Source organism: Crocodylus porosus, unplaced genomic scaffold (genome assembly GCF_001723895.1).
Source record: "Crocodylus porosus isolate Cpor-Errol unplaced genomic scaffold, CroPor_comp1, whole genome shotgun sequence".
NCBI classification, from domain to species: Eukaryota; Metazoa; Chordata; order Crocodylia; family Crocodylidae; genus Crocodylus; species Crocodylus porosus.
In genome coordinates this window covers 43,134,532-43,157,799 of record NW_017728886.1, presented here as the reverse complement: position 1 = coordinate 43,157,799, position 23,268 = coordinate 43,134,532, and the positions used below count along the sequence as shown (strand labels likewise).

At 42.0% G+C, this 23,268-nt stretch overlaps 1 protein-coding gene across 1 annotated transcript in view; it reads right to left on the bottom strand.

The window, feature by feature from the left end:
• LOC109308877 (probable acyl-CoA dehydrogenase 6) overlaps positions 1-23,268 on the bottom strand; it is a 175,049-nt gene that overhangs the window by 65,024 nt on the left and 86,757 nt on the right. Inside the window, exon 3 of the mRNA XM_019533338.1 lies at positions 4,196-4,325. Within this exon, the coding sequence (XP_019388883.1) occupies positions 4,196-4,325 (130 nt within the window). The remainder of the gene's footprint in view (positions 1-4,195; positions 4,326-23,268) is intronic.

Here is a 23,268-nt window from a genome sequence, read left to right as displayed (position 1 = left end):
TTGAAAGATCTGACAGAGAGCCATAATTAGAGTCAGATGTTTGAAAGGTCAGATCTTTTCTGATGGAACATTCTGCAGTTAGTTTCCAAGTAAAGAAATAGCCCTGGACTTTCTTTTAGTGTTTATTTTATTTACCAATTCCATATGCGTCAAGCTTTAGTAGCACAAGAGCAATTTTAAAAATGATGCGACTCAATAATGACTAAAAGTACACATCTAACTTTTTATTTGACTGGAGAGTTAAAAATTAACGTTTTCACTGGTCTGGTTCATTTATAAGTCTCCTATACTGTGGGGTGTCTTCATGTATGCTAAGCTCTTGATAGTACCTTCAACAGCAAAGCGATGAATGTAGTGTGCTCTCATACTGGGATAAGGGATATGTGTGTGGGATAGATGTGGTCTTGATTACTTTCTTGGAGGCTATCATTGGTACATGTTGGGAAAACACTGCCTAACACTAAGAAGTAACACAATTTTGTCTTCAGCCAGCCACTGATTCATTTTAAACCTCAGGGAAGAATTAAAAATAATAAAAGCCTGTGTAGGTGGAAGGGAGAGTTATCCTCCACAGACTTATAAAACATTACATTTTTATTCCCTAAAGTACAGTAAATGAACTGCAGTCATAGTAATATAAGTGATAAACGGTATAAAAGCTACATGTCAGCAAGGTTTTGGTACATTTGCGCAAGGCGAAGAACATGCTCTTTCAAAAGACTCCCCAATGAGTAAGACTTCCTAGCTCATAGTATGACAGGGCAGCTCTCAGGGCTGGGTCTCATGCTGGCCTGCCCACCTGTCTCTACGGAGCAATCCACCCAGCCTTGCCTGCCACTACTTTGCTGTTCTCAAAATGGGTGGTAAAATGTGGGAGACTGCCCATTACATGCCCCAATGCCAGGGGGCACCATTTGCAGCTCTAACCTTTCCTACACTGCAGCCCATTCCTTGCAGATGGTAGCATTCTTAGCATCTCTGGTTCCACACTGGGGCCCATAATCCTCCCATCTGGACCCCAGCTGGATGCCTCCTATCAGGCAGCCTACACTGTCCTTATTCTGGGCTACCTAGATCCCTGTACTCTTCCCCCTCTTACATCAGCCCGCTCCCCGGGACCTTTGGCCACATAGACCCTGGCCTCACCTCCAAGGCCAGTGAGAAACCCAGGCCCTTGGCTCTGGGAGTCCCTCATGATGAGCCCCTGGCTCTTTTGAGCGGTCTGGACCTGGCCCCAGCATTGGCTAATTGAGGGTGCCTCAAGTCAGGCTTCTTGAGCATTTAGCCCACTCTCTCTAACGGGTCCGCCTTCTCAGTCCTAACTATGGAATAACCCACCCAGTTGTGGGGGCTGGGGTTATTGAGGCACCCTGACCTGTCTTTCACCAGAGTGGTAACTGGCCTGGCATTTCCTGGGGGCTCTCATGCCACTAGGAGCCCCACCAGGCCACCCATCCCCAGCAGGCTGCAGTTTTAGTTTGTGCCCAGGACCAAGAGCCTCCTAGCTATCCCCATAAGCTCTTGCCCTTACCTCTTGGTTGTTCCTGCTGCAGCTCAGCTAGGCAATATATCTACCTCCGCTGCAGCAGCAGACTGCAGCCTTTATATACTAGATTCTCAAAATGGCTGCCACCATCAGGTAGATGCCTGACCCCGCCCTTAAAGTGGCAGGCACCAACAGTGCCCTGCCACACAACTACATGGAAGAAAGATTTGTTTAAAGTCACCCTACTTCCAGATTTTGCAGTTGCATTAAACTGTATACTTTGCATTCAGATGGGAAAGGAAAAACAGAATTTCCTTTTGTGCATAACTTTATGTCTTATATAATCATTGGATAGCTGTACGCAGTTAACCATCTGTCTTCGCCACCAAAAAAGTTTTAGGGCTATGTATTAAATGTACTTAAAATGCAAGCAGTAAAACATGTGCTAAGCGTGCTCATATGATAGCAAAGTTACAACTTTTTGTGGGAGGAGTATTCCCCAATCATGGTAAGTAACGTGTTCAACTACCACTAGACTGCTCCATGGAGATAATATAAGCAACTGGTTGGTCCTCACCTAGTCATAATATCAGCCAGGGACCCTTCAGCTGTACCAAGCCTTCAGGTAGAATGAGGAAAGCCACGTATCAGGTGGAAGGATCTTGGATTTTTCACTTGCAAGTTCCTCCAGGATCAAGTTGACAGCTGGGCACCTCCAGGGCCAGAAAGTCCTGGGGCTGCAACTAACAATCAGTGGATTGGCAGTCTCAGCTCTGGCACTGCACCGCAGCTGGTTCAAGACTAGTGCAGTCCTGGGGCTGGGACCAACACTCAGCAAGCTGTGTATGTTAGAGATTGTAGTAAACACTACCCTTTGATTGCTCAGAACACGCTCTAACTTTAATACTGCAAAAATGTAACATGTACGAAGTGTCCTGATCAACAAGGTCCTTAATTTACATATTTTAAAGGCTATTAATTTTTATTACCCTCATCTGGTTTTAATAGTTTTCCACATTTACCCCTATTAATAAGCAATAGTGTTATCAGCTCATTGTATGAAAATGGAAGCTGTTATTTAACCCTTCAATTATGTCAGATGCAGCTACTTGACTGATGATGGCCCAGATCCAGCAGGTCTTTTGGTAAACTAGTAACTTACCATGTGAGTTTCCCAAGGTTGAAGTGTCTGGCTGGCACAGAGCCTATACCTGGTTTTGTGGGCTGATTTGGGCCGGATTAACTATGGAATTAGAGTATGAACTTTGCTCCCAATGTTAGAGGATAACAGTGGGAAGATGACTTGTTAGTAACTGTTGTGTAGAAATGCAATTAAGAGGGTCTCTAAAGTTGAAGGAGAGTGAATGATACAGATATGACAGCAGCTGAAGCTAAATAAAGATGCCTTCCTTACAAACTAAGGAAGACCCTTTAAAAATACATTATTAAGAAACAGCAGATAAGCAAATACCTGGAAACTTAAGTACATATGCAGGTCCAGTCAGTGTGATGTCTCCTAATTCCCTTAATGGCTAATTTTACTGTACCACTGACCATTACTTCTGAAAAGTCATTGTGAACTGAGGATGAACTGGAAGGTATGTGAAAAATATGTCCAGTGTGAATTTACACAGATGAAACAGGATTACACCAAGTAATTGCTACTTAATATCAGTGCACTGGAATGAATTTGCCCCACAGAGGGTATACAAATCTATAAGCAGTAAAAAGCATGAAGATACCAAGGACTATGTATTCAAGAATCTTATAATGACCTTTCTCTCTTGCTGTTTGTGCCACTCATACCTCTCATTTTCTTTATTCACATGTGGTTTGTAAGTTACAATCATTCTGTATATTTAGGGCATGCCAAAATTAGAGCAAATTATACTTGCACCTGTTTTCTGGTTTTGTCATAATCAATGTCTGGGGAATGCTATCTATTTATGTTGCCCGTGAATTTGGTTCAATGTTCCTTTCTCATTATTCTTTATTTAATATTTACAAACTGTGATTCTTTTCTTGTTCTGACAGTTTAATTTGAGGACATGATGTAGGTTTCCACTTCTAAGAAATATGAATATAATTGACTTTAAGTCAGTTGTGCTGCTTAATATTAGTCCCGGGATGTCAAATAATTGAGTCTTACTTTCTTTCAAATCAAATTACTATTGTTCATTTTTGGCATCAGCTATCTTCTGCAATATACTAGTATGGTTGGCAACGTTAATGTCTTGAAATTCTGTATTTAAATTATGTTTGGTCTTGCTCTTAGTAATCAATGCACTGCAGTAAAAGGTGGCATATTTTTCTATCTTGGAGAAGTATTACCTAAATTAGACTATTTCTATCTGCCAGCGGTGTTCGAGACAAATCTCGTTCTTCTTCAATCAATTCCGTTAAGTAATTTTTATTAGACTTTTACACTTATTAAGAAGTTTCATTTAAGCCAAAGCTCTGAGTTTAGGAACATCGCATCTAATTAAAAAAATTAATCTTCCAATATAAAATAGAATTTGTCCTGCTAAACTACACTACTTGCAGGTGAAAATAAATAGGTGCTCCCTTCCTTACCCGTTTAATAAAGCATACAAAATAGTAAATTTGGACAGTAACTTTTTCTCCATTTCCAAACATACAATGGTATTTTCTAACAAATTTGAAACTCCTAACAAAAGGTAGAGAATGAATATTTCTTCTGAAAATTACCTTGTTAGAGCAGGCGTAGCCATGTCAGTGTGCACTCCAATAGCCATAGGAATCCCTCCACAATGAATATTTCCCAGTTCTTCTGCCATTGCAGTACTATAGGAAAAGTCCAAGCCCAGGCCGCCATATTCTGAAAATATCAATAGTGTTGATATTTGCAAATAAACAAGAGCCAAGAAAATCAATTTAATTGTGTTCTATAAGCTGAGGCTACCATGTAATTTTTGAAGACTTAACAATGACAAACCTCTGTTAGAGCTAAATGCTGCTGCAAGGTGCTACAAAAAACAAATAAAAAGATTACTTTTTCTATAGCTGTTTCATATGCAGTCAAGATCACTTGAGTATGCAGTCTTTTCAGGTCTCATGAGTTAAAGAGGATTAAGCCTTGCCTTAGGTGGAGGGGAGAGTGCCATGAAACAATTGAGGGAATATAGAAAATAGTATCTGATTCACAGATGCTATTCCTTCTGAGTTTATACCGAACCTTTGCTCAGAAACAACATTAGATGGAGGAATGCTATTGAATGTGTATATTTTATGTCTATTGTCGACATTAAAGCACTATTCACTAAATTAAACCTGGTGGCCCTGATATCTTGGTCAAATTCCAGTGACGGTGATTATACCTTCTCACATTCCATCCTACAAATTCAATTACAAAGATGTTATTCTTCACCTCCTTCCTAAATCGCATAAGGTTGCCTAACATTAGTAAACAGTTGTGTACCATACCCCAGACAGACCAGAGTTCCATAAACCATTTTAATTTGTAAAAGAATTACATTCTAGATGACATGTTATCAGACAAGCCATTACATTCTTTTATTAGCTGCCTGGAAGCTTTTGAGTGGGTGCCTCTACATAAGCAATTAAGGCAGTGATCAACTCTGGCACCCTTCACACAGGAGTAAACTGCTCCCAGGTGCAGTGTCTACACATGCACCCAGGAGAGCAGCAGTTTGAGCTAGGGTAGACCCTTGGCTGGCAGCAACCCTGGGCTGGCAGCAGGTTTGTGGGGTCAGCCCCAGGTCCCAGATGGTGGCAGTGGAGGAGCTGGCTGAGGCATGAGTGCTGAAGTGTGGAGCCATGTAGCAGGCAGTCTCTGCAATTTATTACCCTCGTGCCCCAGCCAGACCCTATCACCATCTACACGTGTGTTTCACTGCACTTACTCTGCCATAAGACAGTACTATCCCTAACAATACTATCTTATGGTGGAGTTAATTAATTTACTGTGCTCTAATACATGTAGACACTGACGCTTTACTGAAGTGCTAATTAACTAGTGCAGTAAAGCACACATGCAGATACACCGAGTTGGTGGCATTTTACTACCTTATTCTTCTGTTTCAAAGCCTGCTGCAACTGAGGAAACATCAAACGTGGGTGTGGAAAATCATTATGTGGTTCCAACACCTGCCTTCTGTTTCTTCTATTCCCATGTTTAGCTACGCTTTCTGGCATTGACTACTTGCTATCTAAGCTTAACCTTACATTGTCCCTCCTTGAAATTTCCATTACAACACTCATGGCCAAATTAAAAACAACATAGCTCATATAAACACATGATTTTGCAAGCTATTATGTGTTTCCTAAGCCCAGAGGGAGTGCCTTTGTGTATCCTCTTCTGCAGCCTGCAGGGGAATCACATCCTCAAAGGCAAGGTCCAGAGTTTAGTTCTTGTTTCTGTGTAATCCAGTCTGATCCCTCAGGATTTTCAAAATTTGAAATAATTATTATATTTTAAAACTGAGTTAAAAAGCTAGCCAAAAACATTTATTTAAAGGGCGGGGGAGGGAAGAACAAACACTTCCCTCAGGGAATTTAAATAATGAAGACAAATAATCATAAATTGGGGAGGTCTATAACAGAATCTACCATTAACTTTAGCTGCTGTTACAAGAGCCCTAGAAGTGAACAGACTGTCTAGCAGGGGAAAAAAATTATTTTTAAGGAAAGCAAGTGAGCAATGACTACCCACACATCATTTTGATATGTTCCTCCAACTCAGATGCTCTGGCACAGATTTACACACACACACACACACACACACACACACACACACACACACTAATATTTAAGATTTATCAATATTTTGGTCATTTTGTTTTTTTCTGGAAACCTGAGCTGAAAAGTAGGCATTATTATCGTATTTTCTTGAATACAAGATGAGGTCTCCCCCCGCCCAATCAGCACAAGGGAAAAAAGACTCATCTTATAACTGCATACAAGGAAACCTCATTAAACACCTTGCTTATCATTAATACTGCATAAAGTAGCACATGCTCAATGGAAGTCAACGATCAAGTAGATTATATGCAGCCAACACTGAACATGACCATAAAGTGCAAAGCCCATATAAGGCAAGCATATTGGTGGTAACCATTTGGGCTTTTTTGCGGCCCTTAAAAATACAAGCTCCAGGCCTGGAAGTACTGTAATGCCAGGCCAACACTCGGAGGGGCCAGAGCAAGCACAACCTCCCCACATGCCAAAAATGCTGATTCAGAGATGTTAGGGGCTGGAAGGGACCTCTCGAGATCATCAGGTCCAGTCCCCCTGCACTTGGGCAGGAAAAACTGCTGGGGTCAGATGACACCAGCAACGTGAGCATCCAGACTTTTTTTTTTAAATATCCAGAGTAGGTTATCGTACCACTTCTGAGGGGAGTCTATTCCAGACCCTGTACACTTGAGTTGTAAAGAAGTTTTTCCTTATTCCTAATCTAAAGCAGTCTTCTAGCAATTTATGACCGCTAGTCCTAGTCTTCCCCTAGGGAGCCCTGGTGAACAGATGTTCTCCCAGTCCCTGATACACACCCTTTATATATTGAAAGGTTGTCACCAAGTCCCCTCTGAGTCTTCTGTTTTCCAGGTTGAAGAGACTTGTGTCTCATCCTCTCACCATATAGCCTGTTTTCCACACCTCTAACCATATGTGTAGCCCTTGTTTGGACTCTTTTCAAGCTTCTCTACATCTTTCCTGAAGTGTGGTGCCCAGGATTGGATGTAGTACTCTAGCTGCAGTGTCACCAAGGCCGAATAAAGCAGAAGGATGACATCTTTAGCACTGTTTGAGATGCATCGGTAGATGCATGCCAGTGTTTTGTTTGCTTTGCCAGCTACAGCATCACACTGGTGGCTCATGTTCATTGTATGATCAAGACCCTCAGGTCTCTTTCACTTGTGGTGCTAGTAAGTGTACCACTGCTGAGCCTGTGAGCATGCTGTGGGGTGTTTCTCCCCAGTTGAAGCACCTTGCATTTAGTGTTGAGCATCATCAGGTTTTGATTCGCCCACCTTCCAAGCCTCTCCAAGTCAGCCTGTATCCCCAGCCTATCCTCCAGCATAACCACAGTCCCCCATAATTTGGTGTCATCTGCAAACTTTGCCAGTCTGCTTATAACACCCAAGTCCAAATCATTAATGAATATGTTAAAAAGTACTTGTCCGAGTACTGAACCCTGAGGAATGCCACTGGTCACCAAGTGCCATGTTGACTCAGTTCCATCTATTATTACTCTCTGGGTCCTGCCTTGGAGCCAGTTCCCTAGCCGCCAGACTGTTGGGTTATCAAGGCTGCAGTTTTCCAATTTTACCATTGTCACATTGTAGGAGACCAACTCAAAGGCTTTTTTGAAGTCCAGGTATATGACGTCAACTTCATTGCCCTTATCCAGGCAGCATGTTACTGGATCATAGAAGGAAATGAGGTTTATCAGGCATGACCTGCCCACAATGAAGCCATGTTGGCTATTAGAATGTTGCCTTTCATTAACCTATTCTTAATGGATTCTTGGATCATTTTTTTCCAAGATTTTTCTGGGGATTGAGGTCAAACTGATTGGCCTGTAATTCCCTGGACCCTCCTTCGTTCCCTTCTTGTAGACAGGAACCACAATGGCCTTCTTCCAGTCTTCTGGAGCCTCTCCCAAGCGCCACAAATTTTCAAACAGTTTTGCCATGGGTCATGAAATGACTTTGGCCAATTCTTTCAGCACTTTTGGGTGCTCTCTGATGGAAGCCTCCACAAGGATATGTCAGTGCAGCCCATCTGAATAAGATATATATTATTGCCCATTACATGCAGTCCCCCTCAAAGCTAGCCTTTTTCAAGTCATGGTGAGCCGCTACATGAATGCATTTTTCCTTCCTCTTCAGTCCCATACCTGAGCTCCACCTTTTTTTTCCATTTTTATAGATTTATAGATTGTTAGGGGCTGGAAGGGATCTCACAAGATCAATGGGTCCAGCCCCTCTGCACTAGGCAAGAAAGACAATGGGTCAGGTGACCCCAGCAAGGTGACCATCCAATCTCCTCTTGAAGATTTACCGGGTAGGTGATTGCACCACCTCTGGAGGGAATTTATTCCACAGTCTGGACACCCTAACTGTGAAGAAGTTATTCCTAGTGTTAAGCCTGAAATGGGCTTCCAGGAGTTTGAGGCCATTATTCCTCATTTTCCCCAAGGGTGCCCTGGTGAACAGTTGTTTGCTGAGCCCTTGATGTATTCCCCTGATATAGCGCTAAGATGCCACTAAGTCCCCTCTCAGCCTTCTCTCTTTTAGACTGAAGAGACCCAAGTCCATCAGTCTTTCCTCATATGGCTTGCCTTGCAAGTCTCTTACCATACGGGTGGCTCTTCTCTGGACACTCTCAAGCTTTTCCATGTCCTTGTTGAAATGTGGCACCCCGAACCGAACACAGTATTCCAGCTGCAGCCTCACCAATGCTGAGTAAAGTGGAAAAATCACTTCCCTGGTTTTGCTTGAGATGCATCAGTTGGTGCATGCCAGATTGTTTGCCCTCCTGGCTACAGAATTGTACTGATGGCTCAAGTTCACACTATGGTCTATTATTACTCCTAGGTCCCTCTCAACTGTGGTGCTAGTCAGTCTGGCACCACTGAATCTGTAAATATGTTAGGGATTGTCTGTCCCCAGATGGAGCACTTTACATTTCTCAATGTTGAACTTCATTTGGTTCTGATCTGCCCAACTTGCCAGCCTGTTTATGTCTGCCTGTATCTGCACACTATTTCCCAGGGTGACCATGCTCCCCCATAACTTGATGTCATCCATGAACTTGGCCAGTGAGCTCTTCACCCCCTCATCCAAATCATTGATAAAGATGTTGAAAAGCACTGGACCAAGCACAGACCCCTGAGGGACACTACTGGCCACTTCTCACCAGGATGACAGATCTGTTCATTAGAACTCTCTGGGTCCTATCCTGCAGCCAGCTTCCTACCCACCTAACTGTTGAGCAGTTAAGCCTGCAATCCTCCAATTTTCCTGTGACAACATTATGGGATACCAGATCAAAGGCCTTTTGGAACTCTGGGTATACAATGTCGACCTCCTCTCTCTTATCCAGGTGATGAGTTACCTGGTCATAGAAGGGGATGAGATTGGTAAGACAAGACCTGCCTGCAATGAAGCCCTGCTGGCTGTTGTTCAGAATCCTACCTACTGCAAGTGTATCGCACATGGATTCCTTGATGAATTGTTCCAGGATTTTCCCTAATTGGCTTATAGTTGCTTGTGTCCTCTCTCCTCCCCTTCTTGAAGATGGGCAAAACATTGGCCCTCTTCCAGTCTTCAGGGACCTCCCCTGAGTGCCACGAGTTTCAACAGAAGTCCCGCGATGACTTCAGCCAGCTCCTTCAGCACTCTCGGATGAAGTCCATCCGGTCCTGCTAACTTACGTCTAACTTTCCTAACTGATCACGCACCAGCTCAACGTCAACAGTAGGAAGGCAGTCATTCCCACCATGTCCATTCTGAAACTTATCTAGTATGATTTTCCCCTTAGTCTGGTGAAATACTGAATTGCATAACCTCTCTGTTCCAGTGCTTTACTACCCTCCTCGTGACAGTTTTTCTTCATATCTAACTTAAACTTCCCTTGCTGCAGACCACTGCTCCTTGTTCCGTCATCTGCGACCACTGAGAACAGTCTATCTTCATCTTCTTTGTAACTACTGTTCTGGTAAATGAAGGCTGCTATTACATCCCCCTTCAGTCTTTTCTGTTGTCCCCATCACTCTCCAAAAAATTCCTGGATTGCATGTGCGCTGCTTTATTGCCCTCCTAGAAGGAGTCAGGGTGACTAAAGTCCCCCATGAGAATCGCGGCCTGTGAACAGGAAACTTCCATTACCTGTTTGAATAAAGCCTCAACCACCTTGTCTGGTGGTCTACAGCTGACCCCCACCATAACTTTGGCCAGCTCCTTCAGCACTCTTGGATGAAGTTCATTTAGTCCTGCTGACTTATAAATGTATAACTTTTCTAAATGATCACACAGCATCTCAACGTCAACAGTAGGAAGGTGGTCATTCCCACCATGTCCATTCTGAACCGTATCCAGTATGATTTTCTCCTTGGTCCTGTGAAATACCAAAGCAAAGTAGTCATTTAGGATAACCAGCTGTCCTGAGTTAAGCAATGGCTCCACACTTCCATTTATTTTCCTCCTGTTCTCAACATACCTAAAGAAGGACTTATTGTTCTTGATTTCTGTTGCTAGTTTAAATTCAGTCACCAATTTAGCCTGTCTAATCTGCTCCCTACAAGTGCAGGCTGCTGTTTTATAGTACTTCTTGGGGGCTGTCCCAAGCTGCTATTGTTTTTGCCTTTTTTTTCAAGAGGACCATGATATTCCTATTAAGCCAAGAGGGCTTACCAGCCCTTCTGCTACCTTCCCTCCACATGGGAATGGATTTTTTTTGTTCTTTGAGGATTGTGTCCTTGAGGAACGACCACTCTTCACGCACTTCTTTCACCTTCAGTCCCTGGTCCTGCAGCACTTCCCCTACTATTGCCCTGAGCCTATTGAAATTCGCCTTTCTGAAGTCCAAAATTTCAACCCTGCTAGATGATTTGCCTGCCTTGCAACAGATGGTAAACATGATGGTTTTCTGGTCACTGTGTCCCAGGCTACCCTCTATATTCGAGTTGCTCACCAGTTCCTCTCCTTTGGCCAAGACCAAGTGCAGGAGACCATTATATCTGGATAGCCCGTGCACTTCCTGAATCTGGTAGAACTCTTCGATACAGGTCAGGAAGCAGTGTGATCGATCTGACTTAGCTGAGTGTTGCAATGATTCCTGTTTCTTCACCAGCCTCAAATATCTGGCAAACTTCACCAAATGAGGCCCCAATAAATCCAATCAGATAACTCTGTTGCTCCCTCTCTCAGCCTGTTGCATATGATTAATGTGGCCCCACGCTCCATGAAATAAAGCTGAACTAGGATGCCCTGCACCTCATCTGCATATACATTTTTGAAGGATCCCAGGACTCATCACAAGAACACCTGGCACCTAGTTCTGGTCTTGAGTGGGGGGCTTATTAAGATCTGGATTCTTTGTGGAGGGTATCTGGAGTACACCCACACATACTGAGCAGTGCTAAGCTGTGGCTTGCATGGCTTGCAATGTTGCTGGCTCTGCTGGGGCCCAGCCCAATGAACTATATGATAAATCATGAGTATTTTGGCTTTAGACTAATATCTTGCATAGGTTATATGATATTTAAGTAGGTACAAAAGTGCTGCTTAAAAATATTATGCTAAAACTTGCAGCTGTTTCAAATAAAGGTAAAATGCATCAGTTCTGGATGAATTACATCTATGGGTACTTGTAGTAATTTGCCTATATGGTAAGTTATGTGTATTTCAAGGTCAATGCATTTAAATTTGCCCCTCATTTCCATGTGCTCAGGGAAAGCAGGATCTGACAGTAAGGAGAGGGGGTAAGGGACTGCAGAGGGAAAATGGGGTTCATAGGAGGCAAAAGGGAAGGGGGCTACCTGAACGCCCTCAGATTTTATTTCCCTGCTGTGGCCTTTGGAGGGAGAAAAATTCAAGGCAAATCTCCAATAATTAGTTTCTATACCTGGAAAATTGTAACAAATGTATACATTTTCCATATATAAAGTCTAATTATTGGTGGGTCATCTTATATTCAGGGGGTCTTATATTCTAATTATTGGAGGGTCATCTTATATTTGAGTAAATATTGTATATATCATCATCACACAACAGTTACCTCTCCCTACCTCCCGGACAAAAACAGGACAAAGAATCATGTGGCAGGACTCAACCATATAATTTAATGTTTGTGTCCCAACATACTTAGACAATATGGCACTGGGTCTGGAGTAAAATTTGCACAAAGCTGAAAAGAATGGAGTATGTGTTGGGGGGGGAAGGGAATTTTTCATCATTGTTCTTTCCTGTTTGCTTTCAGGGCTACAGAAGGGCTAGTTACAATGTAGCTTATTAACAGCATGTTGTAACTAGGGAGAAAGAAAATGTTAGAAAACCTGAGATTATAAAATTAGGATTATAGAATTTGGTTATTTTTCCATTCCAAGAGAAATGCAAATCATTGTAAATCATCCAGTAATTACCAATTATCAGGAGTTGACACTTTGGGAAGGGCAGGAGCTAGAGGAAATCACAACAGTAATAAATTAAACCACAGTGGCAAATTATTCCACAGGTGAATTAATCACCTGAAATGATTGGTCTGATCCTGAAGGACATGGTAAATGCCCTTTACTCTACCCCAGGACAGATGCTTGCCTCCTACTATCTACTTTTTACAGTCAACCATTCTACTCCTAAAGCACAATTATTGCTACCAGATTTCTCCACAAGTTTTACCTAAGAGTGCATACTTGGTTGCTCCGTTGAATTGTTCCTCATAAATCAGTACTTTCTATCCTCTACTTCATCTAAAACAATTTGGAAAGACAAATTAGTTTTTCTTTATGCATATTAATTGCCTCCAATTAATATAATTACATATAATATACAGGTTTATATGTATTCTTGTTAATGTCATTATTCACTATGTTTAATTATATTGTAGGGTACTGTTGCCTTCTTTTGAGGTTAATTACTAAACTATATATTGTAAGGAAAAAATGAGTGATATCCTAACAGAGTAGACATCAAATTAACACAATTAAAGTGAAAGTAGGAAATTTCTTCCTAGTGGAAGACAGAAATAGAATGAAGACTGCAAGTAATAAAAAGAGAAAAGCAGAAAATGCCATAGTTAATAGATAAGGATATAAACTAAATTATTAATAATAATTCAGACTATAGCATCTCCTTTTACACAGAAAGAAAGGATAGCCTCTGCTCCAAAGATCTTACAATCTCAGTATAAGGTAAGGTACAACTGATGGAAACAGATAAACAGTGGAATAAAAAAGAACAGTAGGATAACTGCTTCAGGCTGACAGGCAGTATTGTTAGAGCATCACTGGTCTAGCTCAGGGTAGGCAAAATATGGCCATGGGCTAAATCCAGCCTGCCAGGCAATTTCATTTGATCTGTGGGTACACACCAATTAATTGTACCCCAGCAACCCATGTGCCTCACTATCACCCTCATGTGCAGGAAGGCCCTAGCCAGCATGCACAGCTTTCAGGTGGGGCAGCTGCTGCCACTGCTGCAGCCACCAGGGGACCTGCTCAGCTTCCCCAGTCTCCAGTGGCTCTTCCCTATGTCTGTGCTGCAGCACTCAGCTCCAGGCAGCAGGTAGGGAAGTGGTGGTGGGCAGAAGGAAGCTGCAGCTGGGTGGGAGCACAGAGCGTGGGGCTGGGGCTAGCAGAAGCGTGGAGCCCAGGTCGACCTGGTTCCATCGTGTGAGGCTCCCTGTGGCTCATGTGCAGCTCATAGGACTCATGTGCCACGAGGAGGAAGCCCCGCATGATGGAGCAGGCAGCCTGGTCTCACTTGTTGCTGACATGTGCAGCTCCTGGGACTCTGCTGGAAATGGCAGGGAGCCCTGCTCCCTGCTTCCCGGTAGTCCCAGGAGCTGCACATGGCAGCAAGGAGTGGGACCAGGCCACCAGCTCCATTGTGTGGGGCTTCCCCCTGGTGGCGCAGAAGTCTGAGGAGCTGCACATGAACCTTGCGTGATACAGGCAGGCTGGTCCTTGCCACCACATGCAGCATAACTGGGGGGAAGAGCGGAGGAAAGGCAAGCAGGGCATAGTGCTGGACACCGACTTGTGGAAGTGCCAGAACAGCAACCCATGGTGGGAGCCTGTGTCCTCGAAGCAACAGCAAGCAACTTTTTTTTTTTTTTGAGTCCCCAGAGCATGATAGACTCCCTTTTCCCAAAACCTCCTTTCATACAGTGCTTAGCAGCATCTTCCCCCCTCTCCTGCTCTCCACCAGGATTTGTCCATGGTGCAAACCCTGTGCCTCTGCCTATAAATACTCTGTTTCTGTGAGTTCAGCTCATGTAGACAAACCAAATTAGTTCTGCACCAACTACTTGCAGATTTGCAGCCTGCCTTGGGCAACTGGCTACCTGAATCCAACTAGTTCATTTAAAGCTAACTTACCTGTTTGTACATGTTTCTACAGTCATTGTACTGTAGAATACCTGCAGAGGCAGAGATCTCTGAGTGACCTAAATAATGGCCACGTCCTCACTGATACTGAACTCTTTCTGCTGAGTTTCCACCATGAAGGGGAAATCAGTGGACAATTATCTAGAGTATTATCTAAAAGAACATTATACTTGAAAATATAAAGTGGCTTTTATTTCATCTCAACTTAGTTTTCCTTAGGAATGACAATGAAGGTTATATAGAATAAATGCCTAAGCTCTACCAGAACAAAATTCACCTCCTACAGTGATCGCTAAAGTAATGCAACAGTACATGTAATGGTTTAATTTAATTTTCATTAACAAAAGAGAATATTGCAACAAATACAATTTTCCATGCAAAAAGTTCAGTGCCTCTCTCAAAAGGACCCAAACCAGTTCTGGTTTGTATTATAGTTTTTAAATTGTAGCTATAATAAGAAAGAGCTTTATGTTTTGTTTTTTAATATACCATAAGAATGTTTTGACTATTTTTCCTGTTTCATGTTAACAGATATATTCTAAGAATCACTCTGAAGTGTTAATGCATTCAAAATACAGGTTTTCCTTGCTTTATGCAGGTTCTGTAGGTGCAAATTTTCTCTTATGTGATGACCATTTTTATACCAAAAATTTGTTATATGCAAGGTAAATTCACTCTTGTGCAATCACTGTGGTGGAAGCCCAGTCAGCTGCTTTGTGCAGTGCATTGTGGGAATGACATGCACCAAAATATAGTCTCCTGTGCGGATCTGTGCTCCTTCCTCACTGTCTGAGACACATGTTTCTGTAGTTGCCATCCCCATTATGATAGTGCCCTTGGCAATCTGCTGTTGGTGAGTACGAAAATTGTCTTGTAAGAGTGGTAGAAATGGGTCTGGGAGTCAGTACAGTCAAGATCTTAGAATGTATCCCTATTTGTTACATTGTAAAGTGGGTTCCCTTTATGCAAATTTAACTTACGTGCCGTTTTCCAGGAACGCACATACAGAATTAAGCAAGGGAAACCTGTATAAAATGACTTGAACAATGTCATTTTGCAAAGTAGGTACAGGAACACTGGGCTATTGCCAAACATAGATGCATTTGATACGTGTTCCTCATAAAAGGTATCCAATTTCCTGATACAAAGTAATTAATTAAAAAATGAAAGCAAGGTACACAAAACAATACAGTTCTCAGACTTTACTCAGCTAAACAGCAAATGTAAAAAGTGATCCTGAAAGTACTTGCCAAATATAAACTTAATGTTTTGTAGATACACAGTAAAGACATATATACACACATACACACACACACGTATATAAAGTAAAGGATGTAAGGCTCTAACAGAAGGCACCGAGTTGCAACTTATCTTCTTCATATTAGCATTCTTTCTCTGTTGTCAATGTGTTCTCTCTGACCAAAAAAACTCCAACAAACAAGCTACTTATTATAATAAAAAATAGCTTAAACACCACACAATAGAGCTTCACATTTTACAAAATTATCTAGCATCTTTGTGCTATTGCTGTTGTGGCACATTTTCATCAAAAGAACAGTCCATAATAGCAACATTATTTCAAGTAATACACTTAAGATAAAGATGGACAAGTTTCTTTTCAATCATAGTTTTTATGTGGCATCCAAAAAATGCAGATACGGGAGCAGGATACCTGTTACCTTGATGGTGAAAATAAAAAACCCAAGAGGATAGAAGCCATTGCTGAAAGGATTATTCTCCAAAGACTGGGGGGAAAGTCCAAGTAAAAGGCAATGTGGAAGTGAAGATCTTTAACATGAGCATTATATCCTTGTGAAGACACAAATGTTGGTATTGATGTGTCCCATTTACCAGTTTTTGGTTCATAATCAAAAGCTGCCACTAGAAAAAAGTACCTGTTATTTCATCAGCTATACAATCTCTGGTTAAATAACAACAGTGAAAAGATCACAGAATCATAGAATCACAGAATCAATGAATCGGAAGGGACCTAGACAGATCATCTAGTCCACCCCCTGCCATGGGCAGAAAGGAGCACTGGGAGTGGCAGGGGTCATAAGACCCCAGCCAGGTGCCTACCCAGTCTCCTCTTGAAGATCTCCAGGGAAGGTGAGAGCACCACCTCTCTGGGAAGCCTATTCCAGACTTTGGCAACCCTTACAGTGAAGTAGTTCTTCCTAATATCTAACCTAAACCTATCCTCCCTCAGCTTGTGGCCATTGTTCCTGGTGACTCCAAGGGGGGTCCTGGTGAACAGACTTTCCCCGAGTCCCTGCTGGTGGCCCCTGATAAGGTTGTAGGCAGCCACAAGATCCCCCCTCAGTCCCGTCTTGCAGAGACTGAAGAGATTCAGGTCCCTCAGCTTCTCCTCATAGGGCTTGCCACGGAGGCCCTCAACCATACGAGTGGCCCTCCTCTGGACCCTCTCCAGGTTCTCCATGTCCCTCTTGAAGTGCGGCACCCAGAACTGGACACAGTAGTCCAGCTGCGGCCTGACCAGCACCACATATAGGGGGAGCAAGACTTCTGTTAGTGATGCCCCTGTTGATGCATGACAGGGTGCGGTTGTCTCTGCCTATTGCTTCGTTGCATTGATGACTCATATTCATCCTGGAGTCAATCCTGACTCCAAGATCCCTCTCTGCCTCTGTGCTACCAAGAGGTCAGCCCCTAACCATAATGCTGGTTCCCTCCCCCCAGGTGCAGCACCCTGCACTTGTCCTTGTAGAACCGCATCCTGTTCAGATCCGCCCACTTCTCCAACCTATCCAGGTCTGCTTGGATGCGGTCCCTGCCTGCCAGTGTATTCACTTTACCCCACAGCTTGGTGTCATCAGCAAACTTGAACAGGACGCTCTCCACACCCTCGTCCAGGTCGCTAATGAAGATGTTGAACAGCACTGGCCCCAGGACCGGGCCCTGGGGGACTCCGCTGCCCACACCCTCCCAGGTCAACATCGACCCATCCACCACCACCCTCTGGGTGCACCCCTAGAGCCACTTTGCCACCCATGTGACTGTGCATCCATCAAGGCCGCAGTCCCTCAGCTTGCCCACCAGAATTGGGTGGGACACTGTGTCAAAGGCCTTCTGCAAGTCTAAGAAGATGACATCAACTTCCTCCTTCACATCTAAGTTTTTTGTTACCTGGTCATAGAAAGAGACCAGGTCAGTCAGGCAGGTTCGGCCTTGCACAAACCCATGTTGGTTACCCCTCAACATCACTTCCCCTGCAGGGCTCTCACAAATGTGGCCCTTGATAATTTTTTCAAAGACCTTCCCCAGGATTGAAGTGAGGCTGACTGGCCTGTAGTTGCCAGGCTCTTCCTTCCTCCCCTTCTTGAAAGTAGGGACCACATTGGCCCTTTTCTAGTCCTCAGGGACTTGGCTTGAGCACCAGGAGTCCTCAAACAGCCGTGCCAATGGCTCCGCAATGACACCAGCCAGTTCCCTCAGCACCTGCGGACGAAGGTCATCTGGGACACATCTAAGCCCTCCAGGTAATCCTTAACTAGGTCTGAGCTAACAGTCAGGGGACTCACATCCTTCCTGGGCCTCTCTACGCTATTGTCCGAGAGCACCCCATTGTCAACCGACAGGAACACGGAGGCAAAAAACTTGTTGAAGAGTTCTGCCTTCTCTCGTGCGTCCGTCACCAACTGCCCTCACCTACTCTCCTCGGTCTTCTCTTTTCTAAACTAAATAAGTCCAGTTCCCCCAGTCTTTCCTCATAAGCTGGACTTTCTCCAATTTGTCCACATCCTTTCTGTAATGGGGGCCCCAAAATTGGACACAGTACTCCAGAAGTGACTTCACCAATGCTGAAGAGAGAGGAATAATCACTTTCCTTCATCTGCTGGCAACATTCCTACTAATACAGCCAAGTATGATGGTAGCTTTCTTTATAACAAGGGTGTACTGTTAGCTCATACTCAGTTTATTGTTCAGTGTAACTCCCACCCGTCCTTTTCTGAAAAGCTGCTGCTTAGCCAGCCAGTCCCCAGCCTGTACTGTTATATGGGATTGTTTCATCCTAAGTGCAGGACTTTGCACTTGTCCTCACTGAACTTAATGACATTTCGTTTAGTCCAATCCTCCAATTTGTGTAGGTCACTCTAAATGCTAGCCCTACTTTCCAGTGTATCTACTACTCCCCCCAGCTTGGTTTCATCTGCAAACTTGCTGAGGCTACACTCCATCCCATCTTTTAAGTCACTGATGAAGATATTGAACAGATCAGTTCTGAACATATTGAACAGATCAACTCCAGTTGATAAGTACTGCACCTGACACTTATACAATGTGTCTCATTTGTTTAGATGTCTCTTTAGAGATATTTCTTTTAGGGGGTGATTATTGACTGAAGTAGTGTACTTTCACACAAAATGAGACTACATGGAATCATTTCTGGTATTTAGTACCACCCTGTAACTCAAATGAAAACATATGATTTCATTTCTGATGATTTTAGAAAACTGAAATAAAACTGAGATGATTCCTTTTGTGAACCTGGGTCTGAGAGAATCCTATATCAGATGCCAAGAAGTTGACAAAGATAATTGCCAGCATTTCCCAGAACACTTCATTTTAAATCTCCAAAGGCAAAGTTAAAAAAATACAAGCCTTATCCACTTCTCATAAATACAGTCTAAACATGTTGACTCTCAAAGGGCTGTATGATTACATGATTGTTAGTTTCATCCTACTATAATTCTCTTCCTGTTTCTTAAAAAAATAAAAGAGCAAGTGCATCAAACATAGACAGTTTAAGAATTTTCAACTCCTCTACTCCTTGATTTTCTGTCTCCCAGAAATCTACACAAACATTATGGAACGTTATGATTAAATGAAAGTACACACCAAACCCCCTATTTTCAAGGCTGTGAAATTTATCAGAGCTGGTCACTTATTTCCTATGAAGATTGTGCAAATGCCTTATGCTGGAGAGAACACTTTTAAAGAGGTAATCTCAACTTTATTTAGATTAATCTATATTAACTAAACCTTGTGGATCAGTAGAACTTCCAAAATTAAAACTAAAATGAAACACTCTCATTCTGAAGACTTGTAAAGCAGGTAGGTCAAAATAACTTCACAGAAAGAAATGAATTACATTTTCATAACTGTCTGTAGGCTAGGGCTACAAAAAACACAGCCATATGCAATAGCGTATTCTCTATGGATCTTCTACAAATAAGAAATACACATAGAGAGAATATTGTCTTCCACTAAGTTAGTAAAGTTCATGTCAGAAGCAAGGATTTTTTGGGGTGATATTTTTTATTGAACCAACTGTATGGCTGGGATAAAATTAGAGTTTTAAAGGCACAGCATTCTTCCTTAGGTACACGGACTTCTTCCTTCCTTTTAGTTCATATTATAATTCAAGGTCCTTTGGAGGAGGAAAAATCCAGATCTTCTGCTATTTCCATTCTCTGTTTCCATATGCCTGTACAACTGTCCAACATATCTGCATACCTGGAGTAATTTCCAAGGAACCTGGGTATAATTTGAAATTTGGCTATGATAATGTCAACATTATGCTTAAGAATCATTCAGTTAGACGACCGTGGTAGGCTAAACCACCTCAGACCTATTTCAGCTTAAGACAAAGCTGAACTTGAAATGGAAATGGAGAGTCAATTACGTGAACAATAATCATACAAAATATTTATTTATCCAAATACAGGACATGTGATCAACATCAATTTAATACAAGTTTCATGAACCAAAAATTTTTGATTCATAGATGTTAGGGTTGGAAGGAACCTCAGTAAGTCATTGAGTCTGACTCCCTGCCCTGGGCAGGAAAGAGCACTGGGGTTAGACGATCAAATAAAAAAATTGATTTTACAAACAGGTTTGGTCCCAACTGCTTTGAATAACTGACTCAGCTGCATGCTACAGGATCTTCTCATGTAATATAAATATAAGCAATTTCCTTTGGGAAAACAAAATTAAAGTATGTACTCTGAAGTGTCTGTCATGGAATAGATACATGCATCAAGCAGGCCTGGTTTTGGCCCAGGAGACATGTATCTGATGCTCCTCTTTAAGGACATGGACAGCCATACATTTAAAGAGCTCTCATTCCTAGAATGCTTCAAATTTAGCACTGTGAAGACGTACCCCTTTTTCCCATGTCCCCCAGGAACACTTCAAAATGTCTGGAAGACAAGCTAACACTGCCCTCCAGCCAAGGGACTGAAGAGCAGGAATCCCTTCACGCTTCTAAGCTGTCCTCAGAGTTTCCTAAGTACAGATGAACACAAACAATAGCACACAAGAATTGTCTGCCCCAATCCCCCCCAGCTCCCTATCTGCCCCACTGCCCCACAAAAGGAAGCTCAGCACTGCTGGATGCCAGAGGAACATGGGAGCGTGCAGATGTTTCCAGACATTTTAGGCAGACGTCCTCTTTTTTTTTCCAAGGATCATTTCTAAAGCACTTCTTGACCATGCATGTCTATAGTCACACTGCTTGACGTGCTTCAAGGCACTTAATAGTGCTTCAAACAGCAAATCTGTCCATAGCCTAAGAGTTCAGAAGTGATCAGGTATACACTGCTTTACAAAGCTAGAGCTATATATTTTAATATATTAGTAGCAAACAGCTATTTTAACCATTTTGACCACTTCCAAGAATACCTCTCTCAGGTTTTAATTCAGTTCAGGGGAGGGTTGCTTTTTGGGGGGACAGGAGGTTTGTTTGGGTTTGGAGGGGGGTTGTTTGTTTGCTTGTTTTGCATTTTTGGTATGTATACCACTGTCTAGTCAAATGCCACACACAAGCAATCACAGCTATTTAAATTTACAAGCCAAACAAAGCTCTAAGATCCTTAATGGCTTAAAAAATATCTTCTCTGAAATGAAATTTCGGAGGAAACAGACAACTGGCCATAACAAATAATACAACGTATCTACATGGCAACAAGAAAAACAGTTGGGGAAGAGATTCAGAAAACTTTCAAAGCCCCAGCTTGCATATGTTTTCCTTACACCACTCCAAATCAGAGAAAACTGAAACTTGCTTCACCCACTGAATCATAAAAAATAGTGTTGGAAAGGATCACAAGAGGTCAGCTAGTCTATTCTCTACCACAAGGTAGGATCACTAATAGCTAAACCTTTCTAAAATCAACAGTTGGTCCTAAAGAAGTGAGCTGAGACCCTGTGGCACATCTTGGTTCCCAGAACAGTACAACTTCTACCAAGGCTACAAAAAAAAAATTATAGATTCCAGATACGTTGTCCTCTTTCTTCTTTTCATCTGAGCTGAGGATGTTATTTTTACTATGTTGATTAGTCACAAATAACACAAAAGTTTATATTTACCCACTGTAGGTTTTCAGGACAAACTGAACTTGTCTGAATTATTAAGAACAATAAAACTAAAATCCAATTATAAATATTGTGGGAAGAAACAAAAACAGAAAAAAAATCAAGAGATTTATGAGTCTGATACTACACAAATCTAAGTCCTTCCTGCAAAGCAGTGTGAATTCTTAACTCCCATTTCATTGCAAAGCCCTATTGTACAAATACAAAACTTCAACACACTAGTTTTTAAGTGTTTTTCAGATATGAGGTCTGAAAAGCAGTAATTATTGCAAGACTTCATAATCAGCATATAACCTATTTTCTACTGTTCCCACATTTTGAACTTCATTTGGTTTTGTTTGTATTGTTGGAGACGGACTTAAGTTGGAATAACCAGGACGTTGCCACCCTTCTGACAAACAGATTTATATTGCATCAACAGCCTTTGACTAAGATAAGGTGTTCAGGTCCTTTTGGTATCACTCTGAATCAGCTATAAGAGTTGCAGACACAGCTGCACCTCAACAAATCGGCTTTCTCCAGCGGCAGATGATGTGTCCAGTTACAAACTCAGCATCTGCCAAGACTTCATGCAAGACATGAACCTGACTCCCAAGGAGCAACCAACTTGGCTACTGAGCTGGTTTCTTTACTTACTATAATTGTTTCTGAAGAGATTATAACAAATGAGTTTTAAACATGTAGGAAATACAAATAATGCAGCATATTAATATGTCAGTACAGGTATATACAAAGTCCTCTCCCTCCCATTCATCCTCACGGAAAAATTAAGATGATTATTATTGTACTCTTACTACAAAATGTCATATATGAAAACAATTATTTTTTTTTTACCATAAAGGATCTACTATATCACTGATATAGGCCGTTGTGAAGAGAACAGCATTCAAAGCCAGGAATAAAAACACATTCTGTTAATACGCAATTAAAAAAGCAAAAAACAAGAAAAATCTACAAACCGACATATCCTAAAAGTACATTCCTGTTCCATAATATAATCATGTAATTATGTAGCATACATTTATAGCATAATTTTATAATTACACAATTATTCACATACTTATTTTATAATTATATGATCATATCACATAATAATTATAGTTATGTTTATAAAGTGATTTGCTTATTATATGCCTATTATTGTAATATCATTTCTGTTCTATAATACGAATACAGCATTAATTACATGACTTAATACAAATATACACATTAATACACAGCAAAAAAAAATTCTGCCGAAAGGGGTCAAACTTTTGAAACCTGAGTAAGCGATAACTGGCTATACACCAACCTTCATGGCCCTTAAAGGAAGGCCAATTTTTTTCATGGCAAGGAAGAAGCAGAGCAT